This window comes from Kogia breviceps, chromosome 3 (genome assembly GCF_026419965.1).
Source record: "Kogia breviceps isolate mKogBre1 chromosome 3, mKogBre1 haplotype 1, whole genome shotgun sequence".
Lineage (NCBI taxonomy): Eukaryota > Metazoa > Chordata > Mammalia > Artiodactyla > Physeteridae > Kogia > Kogia breviceps.
Window position 1 is genome coordinate 26,259,596 of NC_081312.1, and position 17,302 is coordinate 26,276,897.

At 48.3% G+C, this 17,302-nt stretch overlaps 1 protein-coding gene across 5 annotated transcripts in view; it reads right to left on the minus strand.

The window, feature by feature from the left end:
* The window catches only part of ESRRB (estrogen related receptor beta), a 176,591-nt gene that overhangs the window by 33,946 nt on the left and 125,343 nt on the right, over positions 1-17,302 (minus strand). For all 5 annotated transcript variants that reach the window (XM_067028033.1, XM_067028034.1, XM_067028031.1 and 2 more), the window contains one exon: positions 1,781-1,897. In XM_067028033.1, coding sequence (XP_066884134.1) covers positions 1,781-1,897 — 117 coding nt within the window. The remainder of the gene's footprint in view (positions 1-1,780; positions 1,898-17,302) is intronic.

Sequence of the window (17,302 nt, forward strand, 5' to 3'; positions counted from 1 at the left end):
GTTTCCTCATCTGTGAACCCCAGGATGCTCTGCAGGAGCAGAAAGAACCTGGTACAGAAGACAAAGAACCTGGTTCAGCCACTAGCTGGGGTCACACCCTACACAGGGGTAGACCAAAATTGGGGAGAATCACAATGAACAGACACAGTCTTTCAGCAGGTACGGTGCAGCCTGTTTCTAATCTAGAAAGAGAGCTGTTTCTTCAGTTGATGCCCCGGGTGTGGCAGCTAGCATGTGAATAAGAGCTGAGTGGCCTCCTCCACCTCAAAAGGGTTGCATGAAACAACTAGTAAGAAACGCAGTTTAAAGGTCGACGTGCCATGTTGACACAGGGGTGGTGGAGGAACTGGGCTGAGCTGAGGTGAAGGAGGAGCCCGGAATGGAAAACGGAGGGAGTCCATGATTTCCACATCCCAACAACGTCCAAGTCGTCCTAGTAACAAAGCACCTTAGATTTGGGCCTTCTTCCCAGAGGGCGCCCGGAAGCCAGGAAGGGAGGAGGGCCTCAGGCTCTTAAAGGCTGGGCGGGGCTCCAGAAGCCCCTCCCAGTGAGGGCCTGCATTCCAGTCCCGCCCCTTCCTCTTCTCTCCCAGCTCCTCTGGATCAGATAATCCAATCATCAGCGCACACCTCTTTTCCCGACTCCTCTCATTTCTGGAAGGATCCCAGGGCCCAGAATCAAAAAGGTGATCTGTAGAAATTGCCACTGGCTCCCCTTGAAAGCAGGGGAAGGGGAGAAACACACACACACACACACACACACACACGCTACCCATCTCCAAAAATGGCACTAAACGAGGTTCATCAGCCTGATCAGATCAACAGGGAAGGTGGTGCAGGAGACCTAGAGCCGTGCTGTCCTAATAATGAGAGCCACAGGTCACTTAAAATTCTCTAGTAGCCACACTAAAGAAGATAAAAAGAAGCTGTGATATCAATGTCATAATATGTTTTGTTTAATCCAATATGTCCAGAATATCATCATCTCAACATGTAATCATTTAAAAAATGATTACTACAATATTTTATGCTCCTTTTTATCATCCTAGTGAGTCTTCAAAATCTGCTGTGTATTTTACACTTAGAAGACGTGGCTCATGCTGTCATGTTGGATGGCAGGGCTCTAGAGGAGAAAGAGAGGCAAAAGGCAGAGAAAGGAAAGGGAAGAGAGAGGATGCAGGTGGGGCAGGGAACGGGAGGAGGAAAACACTGGCCAGGTGACAGCCATGTCCTGTGCCCCTGCTGGAAAACAGAGGTTGACCTTGGCAGGTGAAGGGTACGTGACGTGTCATTCTGGGCCTTAACGTCTCTGCTCTCTGCATGCCCACACTCCATGGGCCACCAAGAGGTAACAAAGCATCCCAAGCCTTCCTTCCCAGGGTGGAGAGGGTTCTTGGCCCTGACAAGGGCCTTCCCCAGAGCGCCAAGCCAGCTTTTCTAAGGCCCAAGTGGGGTCATGATTCCCCAAAGGATCTTTAATGGAGATCTTCCAACTCCTGCTCCCCAAAAGCCTCCCGAGAGCGCGGAGAGCTTTAGCTGCACACGGGGACTGGAGGCTGCACGCTTGCCTGCAGGGTGTGTGAGACAGGCAGCCGGGGGCGGGGGGGGGGCAGGGCCTTCACCTGCGCTACTGGGAGAGACCTGTTCTCGTGCGCCACTCAGGGGGAAGGTCCTGAGCTTGCTGGCATTTCCTGGGGGTCTGAGACTTCCCGTGGGGAGAAGAGCTTGCCCAGGACCCAGGCTTCGGTTCCGCATTGCATGGCCAAGCGGGGCCTCTTACCTTCCTTCAGCATCCCCACTTTGAGGCATTTCATGAAGCGACAGGCCTGGCAGGACTTGCGCCTCCGTTTCGTGATCTCACACTCGTTGGTGGCCGGGCAGCTGTACTCAATGTTCCCTGTAAGCAGACACAGAAGGGTTGCCGGGTGCTGCCCCCATCTGCCAGCCACAGGCTGCATGGGGACTCACCGACCAAATCACTACTCTCCAGCCCCGAGGTTCCCACAGGGCAGTGGTTCTCAAAGTAGGAGGTGCTCCGAGACACGTGTCAGGGTGTTTCCTACTCTCTTAAATACAGAGATCCCAGTGCCAGAGGTCAGGTCGGCCAGGCAGCCACAGCTTTGAAGAATGGTCACCCACAGTTTTGTTTTTCTTTTGTGGTACACGGGCCTCTCGCTGTTGTGGCCTCTCCCGTTGCGGAGCACAGGGTCCGGACGCGCAGGTTCAGCGGCCATGGCTCACGGGCCCAGCCGCTCCGCGGCATGTGGGATCTTCCCGGACCGGGGCACGAACCCGTGTCCCCTGCATTGGCAGGAGGACTCTCAACCACTGTGCCACCAGGGAAGCCCTCACCCACAGTTTTGAAGCCACCACTGAACTGGGACATCAAAACTCACTGAGCTGACATTTTATCCCAAGCAGAGAAATTTTATCCCACTGCTGACCAAAACGTCAGTGTGGCCCACCGGCCCTATGCCCTCCAGCCTGGGCCCCAACTCATGGGAAAAACCTCTTGGCAGCTCTGAGCCCGCAGGGACCAGGGCCTGCATCCCACATCCCACGGCAGAGGCCCAGGCCACCCAGCCTGGCTGACCTTGAGAAAATCACTTTCCTCTCACTGAGTTGCAGTTTCCTCATCTGCAAAATAGTGTGATATCTGCTAAATGAAGGATTAAGCAAGATCATGTATATAAGATTGCTTTAAAAATTGTAAAGCCCGATTTGACGTGAGCTGGTGATTTTATAAGCACAGTTCATTGCTGCAGAGGGAAACTGTGATTAATTTTCCATGTCACCCCTTAACTGGGTGATAATAATGGCTTCCATGAACCTGACCCCATGCTCCTAGTAGGCTGTGAGCACCACGAAGGCAAGAGGTGTGCCGTTCATCAATCACGTCATCTCTATTGCACTGAGATCAACCCCTGCTGCACAGAAGGCATGCAAGACAAGCCTGCTGAATAAAAAATCTACCGAATCCTCATAGCAATTCCATGAAGTAGGTACTGATACCATCCCCATTTTACAGATGAGAAACCTGAGGCTTACAGAGTGGTTCTGTGCAATGTAACTATATGAGTCTTATTCAGGATGAGCTGATCTTTGAATGCTCTGGGGAGGCCATTGTCCCTTTTCAGTGCCTCTTCCTGGGAGGGCTGACAGCATGGTCGGGAGAGGCTGCAGCTGCCTTTCTAACATAGGGGCACAGCATCTGTCCTGAGTGCTCTTACGTGTCTGCACTCATGTCACAAATGTGCACTGCGCAGCTATAACAAGCCTGGAGGCCAAAGGAAAGGCGATGGGAGGGGGAAAGGGACTGAAATTGATAGGGGTGGGCGGAGAGACAGGCAATAGAGAGCTACAAGTGCAGGAGAGCGGACCACCGTGCTATTTTGGATTTTATCGTGTCTCCCCGGCCCCCGTCCCAGTCAGTGCAGTCTGCTTGAGTCTGGTTTTTCAGAGAACAGACTCTGAACTAGTGCAAACCTTTCATCTCAACACCCATCCAGCTGCCACCTCCTCAGGGAGCAGGAACAAGTGATGCTCAGCAAGCTGCTTGCCCAGATTCCCCTCCCAGGCCCAGCTCACCCAACAAGGACACTGCCTGGCACACAGCAGCCTCCAAAAGGCCACTCCCAGCCCTGCACCGTGCTAGAAAGGGCAGCTCCAGGCCTGACTGTGCCCAGAACCGCGCCCCCACCCCCCACCCCCCACATAACCCATCCACTTTAGCAGCAATAACAGCCACCTTCATTGTGCACCTGCTATGCGCGTGACCCGCCTCAGCTCCCTCCATCCTCAGGACAACCCTCTGGGACCCACCAGTGCCCCATTTTACAGGCCAAGCAACGGAGAGTCAGGGAACTGAAGTGAGTTACCCAAGGCCACACAGAGCCCCTGTGCCACCCCTGCACCCCACAAGAAGCTTGGGGACTTCAGACAGGTCCCTATGCTAACCCAGCTACTGAGGTGGTCTAGAGGAAGGGGAGAGGGGCTGTCCTCAGGTGTCCCTGTGCCTCAGCCTCCCCAGGTAGCATCTGGATCTTCTGAGAACAAGCATGAACCTGGTTCCACCACTGACAAAAGTGTTTTGAGGCACTGAGATTATTGGGCCCCATTACAAGATGCCTAATTACACTGAGTACGCACAACGTCCCAGTGAGGATTCCGATCCTTATTTTGTACAGGTGAGAAAACTGATGCTCACAGAGGTCGATTTGGCTGGAGCACCTTACAGATCTCTCTCTCTCTCTCTCTCTCTCTCTCTCTCTCAAGTCCAGCTGGCACCATCTTTCTGTGGGGAGGGGGGCCAGAAGTCATCCTCTGTGCTGGAGGATGGGAGGTAAGAGGAAAGGGGAGGAATAAAGATTCCGTGTGCCTCTCCCTTCTATTACCTGACCCTAACCATTTCTTAGGTCACTCTCTCTGTGACTTCTTGGGAAATAATTTCAATATTCACATAAGCATGGTAAAAATTAAAAAGAGAAACAAGGGAGGCATAAATTAGGAGCTTGGGATGTACAAATAAATACTATTATATATAAAATAAACAACGAGGACCTACTTATAGCACAGGGATCTATATTCAATACCCTGTAATAACCTATTATAGAAAAGAATCTGAAAAAGGATACATATGTATAACTGAATCACTTTGCTATACACCAGAAACTAACACAACATTGTAAAGAAAGAGAGAGAGAGAGAGAAAGAAACAGAAAGGAGGAAATCCCATACATAAGCTAGTTCATCCAGGTCTATCCCGGCTTAGAAGGTTCTGTAGAATTTGGCCCCGGCCTCCACCCCACTCCCCTCCTCTCTCTCCAGCCTCACCTTCCCCATTGCTCTGCATAACTATCAGTTCCTGGAACTCCGTGACCTCCTAGGCTCCCAGGACTTTGCTGCTTAGGACAAGGCCGCTCTGCTCCCTCCACCTCCTCGCCTGGCCTGCCCACACCTCCTGATTCCCTTGGGAAGGTGTTCCTTCTCTCCATCACCCGGTCGCCACTGTGTGTCTCCTCCTCCCAGACCAGCTTTTCTCCGTAGGCCCAGTGCCTGGCACACAGTAGCTGCTCAATACACACCGAGAGCTAACACTGACGAGAGCTGGTTATGAAGCAGCTGCGGTTCTACTTTTCTTAGGTTGAATCTTTAATTTTCCCAACAACACTGGAGGGAAACATCTTCCTCTCCATCTTACAGATGAGAAAGGTGAGCCGAGCCCAGGATGAGGCAGAGCAAGGACTTGAAACCAGGGGGTCTGGCTCTGCTCTGCTCCCCTTGGCGGTGAGTTTACAGGTCCTGGGGCATGGGGACTCGAGCCGCCTTGAGATGCCACTTGCTGGTGGCTAACTCTTCACGTTCACTGGTCTCAGCCCCCCAGCCAGCCTGTCAATCCCTTGAAGGACAGATCTTAGGTTGTTACTCCAGCAAGGGGCCCATAAGTATCTGTTGATTTGGCACTGCTGCTCTCCCAGGACAAGAGATTGAGCATTAACAAGAACCTAGGGATGTTCTTGACTCTGTGGCTCTGTGGGTGTGGCTGTGTGTGTGTGTGTGTGTGTGTTCCCGCGCGCGCGCGTGTGTGTGTGTGTGTGTGTGTGTGTGTGTGAGAGAGAGAGAGAGAGAGAGAGAGAGAGAGAGAGAGAGAGAGAGAGAGAGAGAGAGAGAGAGATCTAATTTTATTTATTTATTTTTGTTCCTTTCAATTAGTTTTATGGCCCCAGCGGCTGGCTGCCAGCAAAGCCAGGCTGGTGGCCTTGCCTTGTAATTTCTGTAAGTGCCTCCTTGATAAAGTGATGAGATTAATTCATCAGAATTCCTGTGGTCTCTGGAGGGCAGTCTAGGAGAGCACAGGAGCAGGGAGGGACGCGTGTGCGCGCGCGCGCACACACACACACACACACACACACACACACACACACACACACACACTCTCTCTCTCACTCACTCACCAGGGGCTGAGGGGTGGCAGGGTTGGGGGTGGGCTCTCACAGGACAAGGACACAGCCAACATCTAGCATAAATCCAGAGTTCTAATCTGGGAGTGTGCCCAGTATAGACATATGCAGACTCTACCTCAGGCAAATCACCCAACTTCTCTGGGCCCCAGCTTCCTCATCTGTAAAATGGGCAAAATATGTTCCCAACTATACAGTCGTGCGGATTCAGCACATACAGGGCTTAGTGAAGTGCATACACTGGGTGGCAAGCAATCAAAGTGAACCTGCTTATTTTTACATCCATCAGGGCTGCCAGGGTACATATAGCCAGAAGACCCCAGGGTTAAGTCCTTTCCAGGTGTCAGACCTGAGGCCAGCCACCCATTCTGCCATTTAAGAACATTAGGACCAGGCCTCCCATAGACAGACCTCAGAGCTGATGTTGCCTGTGGGAGGGAGGGGGTCAGGAATGCTCTGGATTTCAGTGTGACCTCAAGGCAGAGGGAAAATTCCCACCATCAACTCTCTTCAGTCCTGTGCCCCAGGAGAAGGAAAGCCCGGGGACATCCCCATGAGCTGTCCTGAAACAGCTACAGGAAAAGTGGGCAGTCCCCTCCCTGGGGCTCAGGGATGGGGGCGGCAGAGCTTAGATAAACAGCTCTTGAGGAATTTATGGGCTCAGAGGCTGCTGGTTAACATCAGAGCGTGAATGGCCACCATTTTTAGCTCTGGAGTGATAGGGCTGGGCTGGGAGTCACTTGGTTTCACTCCCTTATTTATCTCACTCCTGGAGGACAGAGACTATCCCTTTCATCCCTGCACCCTTCCCTCCTCCTTACCCTCCAGCTGATGATCTCATTCATGCCACTGGCTTCAGCTTATGTAATTGGCAAGGGCGGGCAGCAAGAGGCACTGTCTGTGCTTCAAACCCTTATATCCATCTGCCTGCTGGATACTTCCACCTGGAATTCCCTGGGGTTCTTCATACTTCCTCCACTTGAACCCATCCTCACCCAGACTTTCTCTTACTGTGTTCCTTGTCTCAGCAAAGCCATCACTAAGCCACCTGCCACCTGGGTCAGAAACTGCGGTGGCATCGTGGATGCACCCCTCTCCTTTACTTCTAAGGTCCTTTTCATCCCACTTGCCTGATATTTCCCGCCTCCTTCCCCTCCTGCCACAGCTAGTTCCCACGCCCGTCATCTCTTGCCTCTCCTCTAATGCACTTGCTTCCTCTTGTCACTATTGCCCTTTCCAATCACTCTATCCTCCACACCGCCCCTGGAGAGACATTAATAACTCCTGTGCAAAATGCCTCGATGGATCACCCACTTATGTCTGCATGCCTTCCCAGGAGCCCGCTAAAGGGCAGTAAGGGAGTGAGAACAGTCACAGAAGAATGAAGGAAATCAAAACCAAAGTAACCAGAGGGGATTCCAGATAAGAAATAAGCCCTTGTACCGCAGAACCTCAAAAAGCCTCAGGTGTTGAAGACACGGTAAAAGATGGAGTGGGGTATGGGAGTAAAAATGGGAATTTGCTGGAAGTCTGTAGTTAAGGAGTACTTAGCTGCCACTACAGGTGGCCACCAAGGATCTCCCCACAGCCTGCACAAGAGAAGCCAACTTAATCTCTGGAGAGTATAAGCAAGTGAATCGGGACTCAGGGACCCCAGGCTTAGCTGAGGGCAGAAGGGAAGCTGAAGTTTCCGAATATCAAAATTCTAGCAGGCAGACATCTACTCCACACCCTCACTCCCACCCTCCACTCCCCACTCCCCTAGCCTGAAGATGGGAATTCATAGCAATCTTCTCTGGAAAAACAAATGGACATCAGAGAAAAGACCAGCAGGTATAGGGGCAGGACAGGAATAAAGACACAGACATAGAGAATGGACTTGAGCACACGGGGGAGGGGGAAGGGGAAGCTGGGATGAAGTGAGAGAGTGGCATGGACATATATACACCACCAAATGTAAAACAGATAGCTCGTGGGAAGCAGCAGCATACATAGCACAGGGAGATCAGCTCGGTGCTTTGTGACCACCTAGAGGGGTGGGATAGGGAGGATGGGAGAGAGGGAGATGCAAGAGGGAAGAGATATGGGGATGTATGTATATGTATAGCTGATTCACTTTGTTATAAAGCAGAAACTAACACACCATTGTAAAGCAATTATACTCCAATAAAGATGTTAAAAAAAAAAAGACCAGTAGATAAAAAATAAGCCAAAGGAAAGCTCCTTCTATGCTTTTTACCACTGTTTGCATTTAAGACAGCCAAGGATTATCACAACATCTATGAAAAGCTTCAATATAAAAACTAACCTAAATAAACAGGGGGATAATTATGTGGGAAGAAACCAGGACAAAGCAAGAAGGAGAAATAAACCTCCACAAGCAAAACTCAGTATACTGTTGACTTGAGAAGATAGAAATACTGCATTCATGAAACAAGAACAGCATGCAATAAGAAGAAAGTATAAAATGGAGCTCATAGAAATTAAAAATACAAAAAAATTCCAAAGAATCACCTAAGCAGCTACTCTAAAATAGAACAAAATATCAAAAAGATGGACAGTAAGCCAGAAAAGAGGTAAGAACTAGAAGATTGGTCCTGGAAACTCAATATCCAACCCTTAGGAGTTTTTGAAAGAGAAAACAGTGGAGAGGAAGTTATCACCAAGGGAGAAAGGGAAGGCGAGAAGAAGGGGAAGGACGAAAATGTCTAAGACCAGAAGAATATGAGTTTCCAGATCAAAAGACCTGCTGAGAGTCCAGAAGAATGAATGAAAAAAGACCTGGACAGTATTATAGAGGTGGAGAACAAATTAGTGGCTGCCAGTGTCAGGGAGGAAAGCGGGAGGGAGGTGGTGTGGCTGTAAAAGGGTAGCACCAGGAATCCTGTGTAATGGAACTGTTCTGTATCTTGACTGTGGTGGTGCTCACAGGAATTTGCAGTAATAAAACTGCATAGGGCTTCCCCGGTGGCGCAGTGGTTGAGGGTCCGCCTGCCGATGCAGGGGACACGGGTTCGTGCCCCAGTCGGGAAGATCCCATTAAAAAAAAAAAAAAAAAAAAACTGGATAGAACTTAACACACACACAGATGAGAGTGTACAACTAGTGAAATCTGAGTAAGGCTGATGGATATCAATGCCAATTTCCTGGTTGTGGTATCTTGCTATATATAGTTATGTTATATAGCCCATATGTGTTATGTCATATAGCTACATATAGTTATATATGCTACATTGTTATGTAAGATGTTACCACTGAAGGAAGCTGGGTGAAATGTATGGGATCTATGTGCATGGAATCTCTCTGTAATATTTCTTATAACTGCATGGGAATCTACAATTACCTCAAAAGAAAAATATAATAATAATAATAATATAGGGCCTTCCCTGGTGGCGCAGTGGTTAAGAATCTGCCTGCCAATGCAGGGGATACAGTTCGAGCCCTGGTCCAGGAAGATCCCACATGCTGAGGAGCAGCTAAGCCCGTGCACCACAACTACTGAAGCCTGCATGCTCTAGGGCCTGTGCTCGGCAACAAGAGAAGCCACCACAATGAGAAGCCCGCGCACTGCAATAAAGAGTAGCCCCCGCTCGCCGCAACTAGAGAAAGCTCACACGCAGCAACGAAGACCCAATGCAGCCAAAAATAAATAAAATAAATAAATTTTTTAAAAAGTATCTGAAGGTACTAAAAAAAAATAATAATATAAAGACCTATACACACAACATAGATTTTTTTTATCATGGAAGACAAAAAAAGGATCCTAAAAACTTTCAGCAAGAGTGTTAAAAACAAGTCAAATACAAAGGATCAAGAATAAGATTGGCCACCATATCTCAAACCATAAGGGAAAAAACCCTCTCTGTACACACACAAATACACAAAACTAGTGCACATACCACTCTTTTTTTCTTCTTAGCACTCATCACCTGACTTTTGTTTATTTAGCTTGTTTATTATCTGCTTTGTTCACTGCTGTTTTCCAACACCTAGAACCATGTCTGGGAAAGAGTGAGGCCTCCATATACATTTTCTAACCGAATGAATCAAACTTCTTGACAGCAGCACTAGAAGCTAGAATACAAAGCAGCAATGGTGTCCAAATTCGGTGGAGAGATTATTTTCAACTAGCATCTAATGTATGGGTTGAAGGATTGAGTAAAGACATTTCCACACATCCAAGATGTCAACAATTTTACCTCTCCTGTGCCTTTCTAGCATGAGCTTCTCCTCCATGCCCCACCCCAAAAGGGAAGGACCAAAAATAGGAAGAGGACAGAAGATCCTACCAAGGGAAAAGTCAAGGGGACATGCAGGAGGAATTGGCAATAGACAAAGAGATTTAACCAAAAATTGTGATATAACCATATTCAGACAATGGGAAGGTGGGAAATGTATGTGTGTTGGGATGGTTTGTATAATGGGAACTCACTCTTCATCTTCCATAACAGGAAGTCAAGAAATAATGTAAAATTGCTGTCAGTAAGTATAGCTGTAAAATCATAGTAGTAATTAAGAAGACAAAGGGCTAGAAGAAAGATTTCCTTAAATGGCTAACTCTAGATCACGGAGGGAAAGGGAGAGAATGGATTGGGTCAGGGTCTCTTATTTTTTATTATAAGAGTTCTACTTTGGGTCTTTTTAAACTATGTGCATATATTATTTTGATAAAAGTTAAAAATTAATTTAAAATTAATTTGCTCATTGTGTAAAGATGAAATCTAACCTCCAGGGAAGAGCACATCGGGCCCTTTATGCTCTGGCCACCTCTGACCAGTCCACTGTAATCTCCCTCCACCTAGGCCCCCAGTTTGTAGGCTCCAGAAAACCACATGGAGCCTCTGGGCCCTCTCATACCTCCCTCTAGCTGACACCCATCCTGGCAAACTCTTCCACATCCTTGGAGCCTCAGCGTGCATGTGGCCTTTTCAGTGACACCCTCTTCCCTTCTGGCCCAGGTAGGCGTACATGCCCCTCCCTGTTTGCCCCCATAGGCCTCATCCATCACCCTGCCTGCCACACACATACACACACTGAAAGCAACTAGCTTAATGTTTCATAATCAGGATTTTGCATGCTGTCCTCCCTTCTGAACTGCGTGCTTACTGGGGATAGGCATTGTTAGGTCTTTCATTTCTGTATCTCAAGTACAGTGTCTGCCCCCTGAAGCACCCGTTGATCAAGGCAAATAAATTGAAAGCAAGAGTGCCCACCCAGAGAAACCTAGAATTCAACAATGACCTTCCAGTTGTCAAATGCAATCCCTTCCCTTGGGCCTTCCCCATCCTGGTCCTTCCTGAAGCAGCAGACACCCGACACACCTCTTAAAACCCACTCTGTTAGGGCTTCCCTGGTGGCGCAGTGGTTGAGAATCCGCCTGCCGATGCAGGGGACACGGGTTCGTGCCCCGGTCCGGGAGGATCCCACATGCCGCGGAGCGGCTGAGCCCGTGATCCATGGCTGCTGAGCCTGTGCTCCGCAACGGGAGAGGCCACAACAGTGAGAGGCCTGCGTACCGCAAAAAAACAAAAAACCCCATTCTGTTAGATTTCTTCTCCCTTCTCTCCAGGGACTCTTGTAATGTCTCTGATCGCTTCTATATTTATTGCATAGAATCTAAGATGCTTTTGATGGTAAGATTGCACCGTTATTTTATATACCACCAAGAAAGAGAGGAAAAACATCCGCCAATCAAAGTATGGCTGTGCTTCCTTGCCACTAGCAATTTCTTTTTTTTTTCTTATTAAAAGAGCTCTTTGAGACTTATTGATAGATACAGATTTGATCATACAGCATTCTTATGCATACATGAAAGGGAAAACATAAGAAAAATAAATTGAAGATATTGCTAAAACTTCTCAGAGTGTGACTCTTCTGAATCCTTTTTGATCAAAGTCATTGTTTTCGTGTTTTTCCACAGAATGGTCCTCTCTGCTAACAAAGGAGCTGAGGACGCTGTGCTTCTTGAGTGTCCCTTGTTCTTGAACGGGTTTCCTTCCAGGTCACCGGCCCCTTTCTGCAAGTTTTAATGTGCTTGTGAGGGCAGTGACAACCACATACATCTGTCACCTAGCAGACAGTAACCAGCCCGATTCAGAGATGTTACATGGGGGAAATGTGCATCTTAGAACTGATAAAATATGGTATTTCCCAGTCTCCTTTCAAGGCTCTGACCCCTTGCTTTCACCAGGGTCCCTCTTCCAGGCGCCTTAACCCTTTACCCACTCCTTCAGAGCAGCTTTCCCTAGAACAAGCTCTCCCAGAGGGCCTGTTAAATCAGAGCCTCAGATTCTGCAGGCTTGAAATCTGCATTTCTAGCCAGCCCCCTAGTGAAGCCTGTGCTGAGGTCTGGGGACCATACTTTGAGAACCCCTGCCCTAGAAGATCTCATTAGACCCAAAACCCCACTCGGATTTTACTCTTGGAGTCTAGCCCCGCATTTCCAACTGCCCAGGTTAAGGCCTGTGAACTGATCAAACTCGACATGCCTCAGACTTCATCCATTATCCCAACTTCTCCTCCCTGCCCACCCCCCTTCCACCAGCAAAATTATTCTTTCTAGGTTTCTCCCCCGCCAATGGCTTGACCATCCTCTAGTAGCCTAAATTAGAAATCTAAGAGCCAAGTCTCACAATCCAGTCACTGTTTTTTTATACTGAAATCACTTTCAAAATCCTAACCTCTCCTTTTAATCCTTCTGCCACTGTTGGGGTTTGGATGCTTCTAAGTGGACTGTTAACTAGATCTCTGAACTGGACTGTTAAAATCGCCGCCTAGTCTGCCTGCCCCTCGACTCTCCCATTTCCAGCCCATCTTCCCTATCATTGCCAGAATTATCTTGCTAAAAGGAGATGTGATTAATTCCCTGCTCAGAAATCTTCAATGGCTTCTCGTTGCCAAGTATAAAGAACACATAACAAATCCTATTTATCTAATGGTTATCATATGCCAGGCACTAAGCTAAACACTCTACATTCGTGTCTCATTTAATTTCTGCAAGAATATCCTAGGAGCAGGAACTATTTATTAGCCCCGTTAGTCTCCTTTTATTGACAAGGAAATTAAGGACCAGAGAAACGAAGGAAATTGCCCAACTTAACACAACTACGAAATTGTAAAGTTGGGATTCTAAGCCAGGTGAAGCAGCCCAAGCAGAAATATTACTCTATACTTTTCCTTAACAGGGTCTGTGAAGACCTTTGCCGTCTGGTCCCAGCTTCTGTTCCAGCCCCTCACCTACCACTGGTCTTCTCTTCCCGAGCAGAGCACATTCAACTTCTGTGGGCCTCTTCCTGCTGTTCTTTCTACCAAGAACGTTCACTTTCCACTCCAGCTTAAATGTCCCTTCCTCTGGGAAGCCCTCCCTGCTCTGTCTGGCTGTGTCTCAGCTGCCTTTCACCCTGGCTGTGCCTCTGAAAAGAGGAACTGTGATTTGTTCTTCCTCTCATTGCCTCAGTGCCCAGCAGACAGCAATGTTTTGTGGGTTTAATTGACTCTTTTTATGCTTTTGTACAGATGAGGAAACTGAGGCCAGAGGATCCTAGGCCCTGCTCAAGGTCAGCTTGCTGGCAAGTGGCAGGGCTGGGACAGCACCCCACTCGGGGCTCCCACTTACTCCTGGCTTGTCTCTGTCCCCTGGGATACCAGGCCTCATTCACCAGGACAAAAGGCCTGGAGGTGGTCCAAGGCAGAATAACCCATCAATCATCCCCCCCCCACCGCCCCTCTCCTTGGGGAGTTTCCTTCCAAGCCTGCATCGGGCACCATGTGAACAGAGGAAGCTCGGTGCCAGGGCCTCTTTCTTGCTTGTTCCTCCTCATCTTAAGGAGCTACTCAAGGGGCCTCCCGGTGACCTGAAAAGTTGGCCACTTGCCCTGGGAACATAGGGAAGGGGACAGGGCGGTTTTACCCTCCGCACAGCCCCTCATGGCCACGCAGCATGTGTTGTCGACGGCTTCCATCCCACCTAGAAGAAAATCCAAGTGCTGCACGCACCACAGCCTGAGATTTCGTCAGCCTCTCAGCACCATCTCCTTCCACTTGGCCTTTACTCACTCATAAAAGCCACACTGGCCCTCCTTCTGGTCCTGAAACAGATACGCTGTTTCCCCTGCCTGGAACGCCTGGAGCTTCCCCTTACCTTGAAAGTCACCTTCTTAGCACGGCCTTACCTAATCCTCAGACTAAATTAGACCCCCTCTCTCAGCCACCTTTGCTCTCATCACTGGTTTTTCTCTTTCACAGCACTCACCTGGGGCTGTCATTATGCCTCTTTATTTGTTATCATATATACTGTCTGCCTTACCCCTGAGAATACAAGGCCACAGAGTAGGGCCCATTGTTCTGTCTTCAACTCCCAGCACAATAGTTGGGACTCAGTAAAGTATCACCAAAGAACTGAACAAGTGTTTTGTAAGCTCAGATGTAAGGCAGGACTTTTCCCCCAACACTGTCCTTTAGAAAAGAGGAAGTGGGCTTCCCTGGTGGCGCAGTTAAGAATCCGCCTGCCAATGCAGGGGACATGGGTTCGAGCCCTGGTCTGGGAAGATCCCACATGCCACGGAGCAACTAAACCTGTGAGCCACAATTACTGAGCCTGTGCTCTAGAGCCCGCGAGCCACAACTACTGAGCCCGTGTGCCACAACTCTGAAGCCTGCGCACCTAGAGCCCGTGCTCCACAACAAGAGAAGCCACCGCAATGAGAAGCCCACGCACCGCAATGAAGAGTAGCCCCCACTCGCCACAACTAGAGAAAGCCCACACGCAGCAACAAAGACCCAACGCAGCCAAAAATGAATGAATTAATTAATTTAAAAAAAAATAGAAAGAAGAGGAAGTTGCTTAATATCTGCGTCTTTCTGAGGTGCTGTGTCAGTCACTTCATATTGAACAACCTCCTTTCAGGGAGACTCGGTGCCCTGAGAAGACCCCAATCAAGGCTCATCACCAGACTGAATCAGTAACAAAGGCAGAAAGAAATTTAACACAAATTTAGTTATTGCTGGGAATATGAACCATAATTAACAAACACTGAGAGTCAAAAGCAGTATGGTACCTGATATGTTGTGGAAACCGTGACTATAAATTGACCCAACTATATAAAATAGGTAAACAACAAAGATCTACTGCATAGCACAGGCAACTACACTCAATATCTTGTAATAACCTATAAAGAAGAAGAATCTGAAAAAGAATATATATATATATATATATACACACACACACACACACACATATATATGTATAACTGAATCACTTTGCTGTACACTTGAAACTAACACAACACTGTAAGTTAATCATACTTCAATTAAAAAACACTGACACAACTAAAAAAGAACTATCCTCGTGGTCTAGGAAATGTACTTAGGGCTCAAAATGAAAATCTGAGGGACAGCAGCACATACATGCTCATAAAATCTCCCATAACCAAGATGGAAGTGAAGGTGGTGTGCTCTGAAACGCTGCACCAAATGATGTGGAAAGTGGCCCTAGAGAAGGCAAAGACACTTACTTTCATCAAAGAGTCATGTGAAACATTTGATAAACCTTGCCTTCCAAAATGTAAGAAAAAGTTTTTCAAAATATAATACATGGTCTTACATAATATGACTGAGAATATGCAAGTTTAACAAAAGGGCATATTGTTGTGTTTTTTGTTTTGTTTTTGGCCACGCAGCTTGCAGGATCTTAGTTCCCCAAACAGGGATCAAACCCATGCCCCCTGCAGTGAAAGCACAGAGTCTTAACCACTGGACCTCCAGGGAAGCCCCAGAAGGGCCTTTCTTTTAAGACTGGAGATACTAACAGTATTTAAATGCTGATGGAAAGGAGCCCATAGGGAGTGAGATGATGAAAAGAGAGGAGATAATGGGTAGGAAGGTCTCTGGGAAGTGGTGAGGAGATGGATTCCAAGCCTGAGAAAAGCTGAGCCTGGGGTGGAAGCCACCTCTCCCCGCACGAGTGGGTAGCAATGAAGATCTGTGCCATCAGTAAATGAGAGATGCTGCCGAGAGTGGGTAGGTCTGGTGGCAACAAGCTGAGGGAGTTCCCATCTGAGGGCCTCCACTTTCTCCATGGAACAGGAGGCAGGGCGGTTGCTGAGAGAGGGTCAGAGTTTGGGGGTATAGCTTGGCAAAGATCCCCCAGGTGGCTCCCCGAAAGGCCCCCTCATCACTGTGGTACTCATGATAAAGGTTTTCATTACTGTGGGTCAGCGTCACAGTCCAGAAGCTGGCACTTAGCCCTATGATCCAGAAGCCTGACTGTGCCAGCCACAGAAAAGGGCTCCATCTCTCAGGGGCTGACTCACATTGCCCAAATTCAGGGACCAGATGTATAAGTCCAGGATGCCTGCACACTCAAGCATGATAAGAAATTGATCTACCCAGCCAGCGTTCTGCCTAAACAGCAAGTTGGCTCCAAGCAGAAGACCAACAGGGGACCCAGATTATAATCAGAAAGATGTTAATCAAATCCATTGAATGTTTAATCACAATAGGCTGTCCCAGGCTGACTCCCTTTACCTAGGGCTGGGCCTTTGCCAAAGTCAGCTTTCTTTTTCTGTGCCTCCAGGGCTGATCCATCCTCTTTTTTTTTTTTCTATCGATATGCTAGTAAATTCAATCAGGTTGAGGGTTAGTTCCTTTGCCATGGAGCCTTTCTGTCCCTTCAGGACTGTGCCTTTTTGTCTATCTCCGAGCTCATCTACTTTGGGTGAGTGTCATAAGCCCCAGCACCGACAGCATAGACTTGGGCAAAGTGTAATGAACACTTAACATGCATTACTAGGCATTGAGGGCTGGTGGGCTGCAACTACCTCGTTCAGTGCTGAAGTGTGTGTGTGTGGGGGGGTGTGTGTACACGTTTTTACTGTAAAAAGCCAGAAAAGTGTAAATGCTTTCTGCGTTGTGGCCAGAAAGTCTCTGACAACTATTCCACCAAAGCACCAAAACAGACAATATGTAAACAAATAGGTGTGGCCCTGTTCTGATACAACTTGATTTACAAAAGCAGGAAGCCGCTGGCAAACTGTACTTTGCCCACCCCTCCCATTCCCTTCCCCCATCCACACAGTGCTAGCCCCCAGCGCAGACAAGCACACAGTAAGTGCTCAATAAATATTTGTAGGCAGGGAATGGCGGTCTGAGGGCTTTCTCCCTAAGTCTATCGTGACTTCTTTGTTTCCGTACCTTTCTTCCCACGTTGACGTAACCACCACCGAACTGGGCAGATGGAAGGGATCTAAGGAGGGAAGGGGGGTTGTGAGCGAGCATGATTTGCAGAGCCGTCCAGGCGTTTACTTTGCGAATGGATCATTCTGTGACTAAAGGCCTTTTTAAAA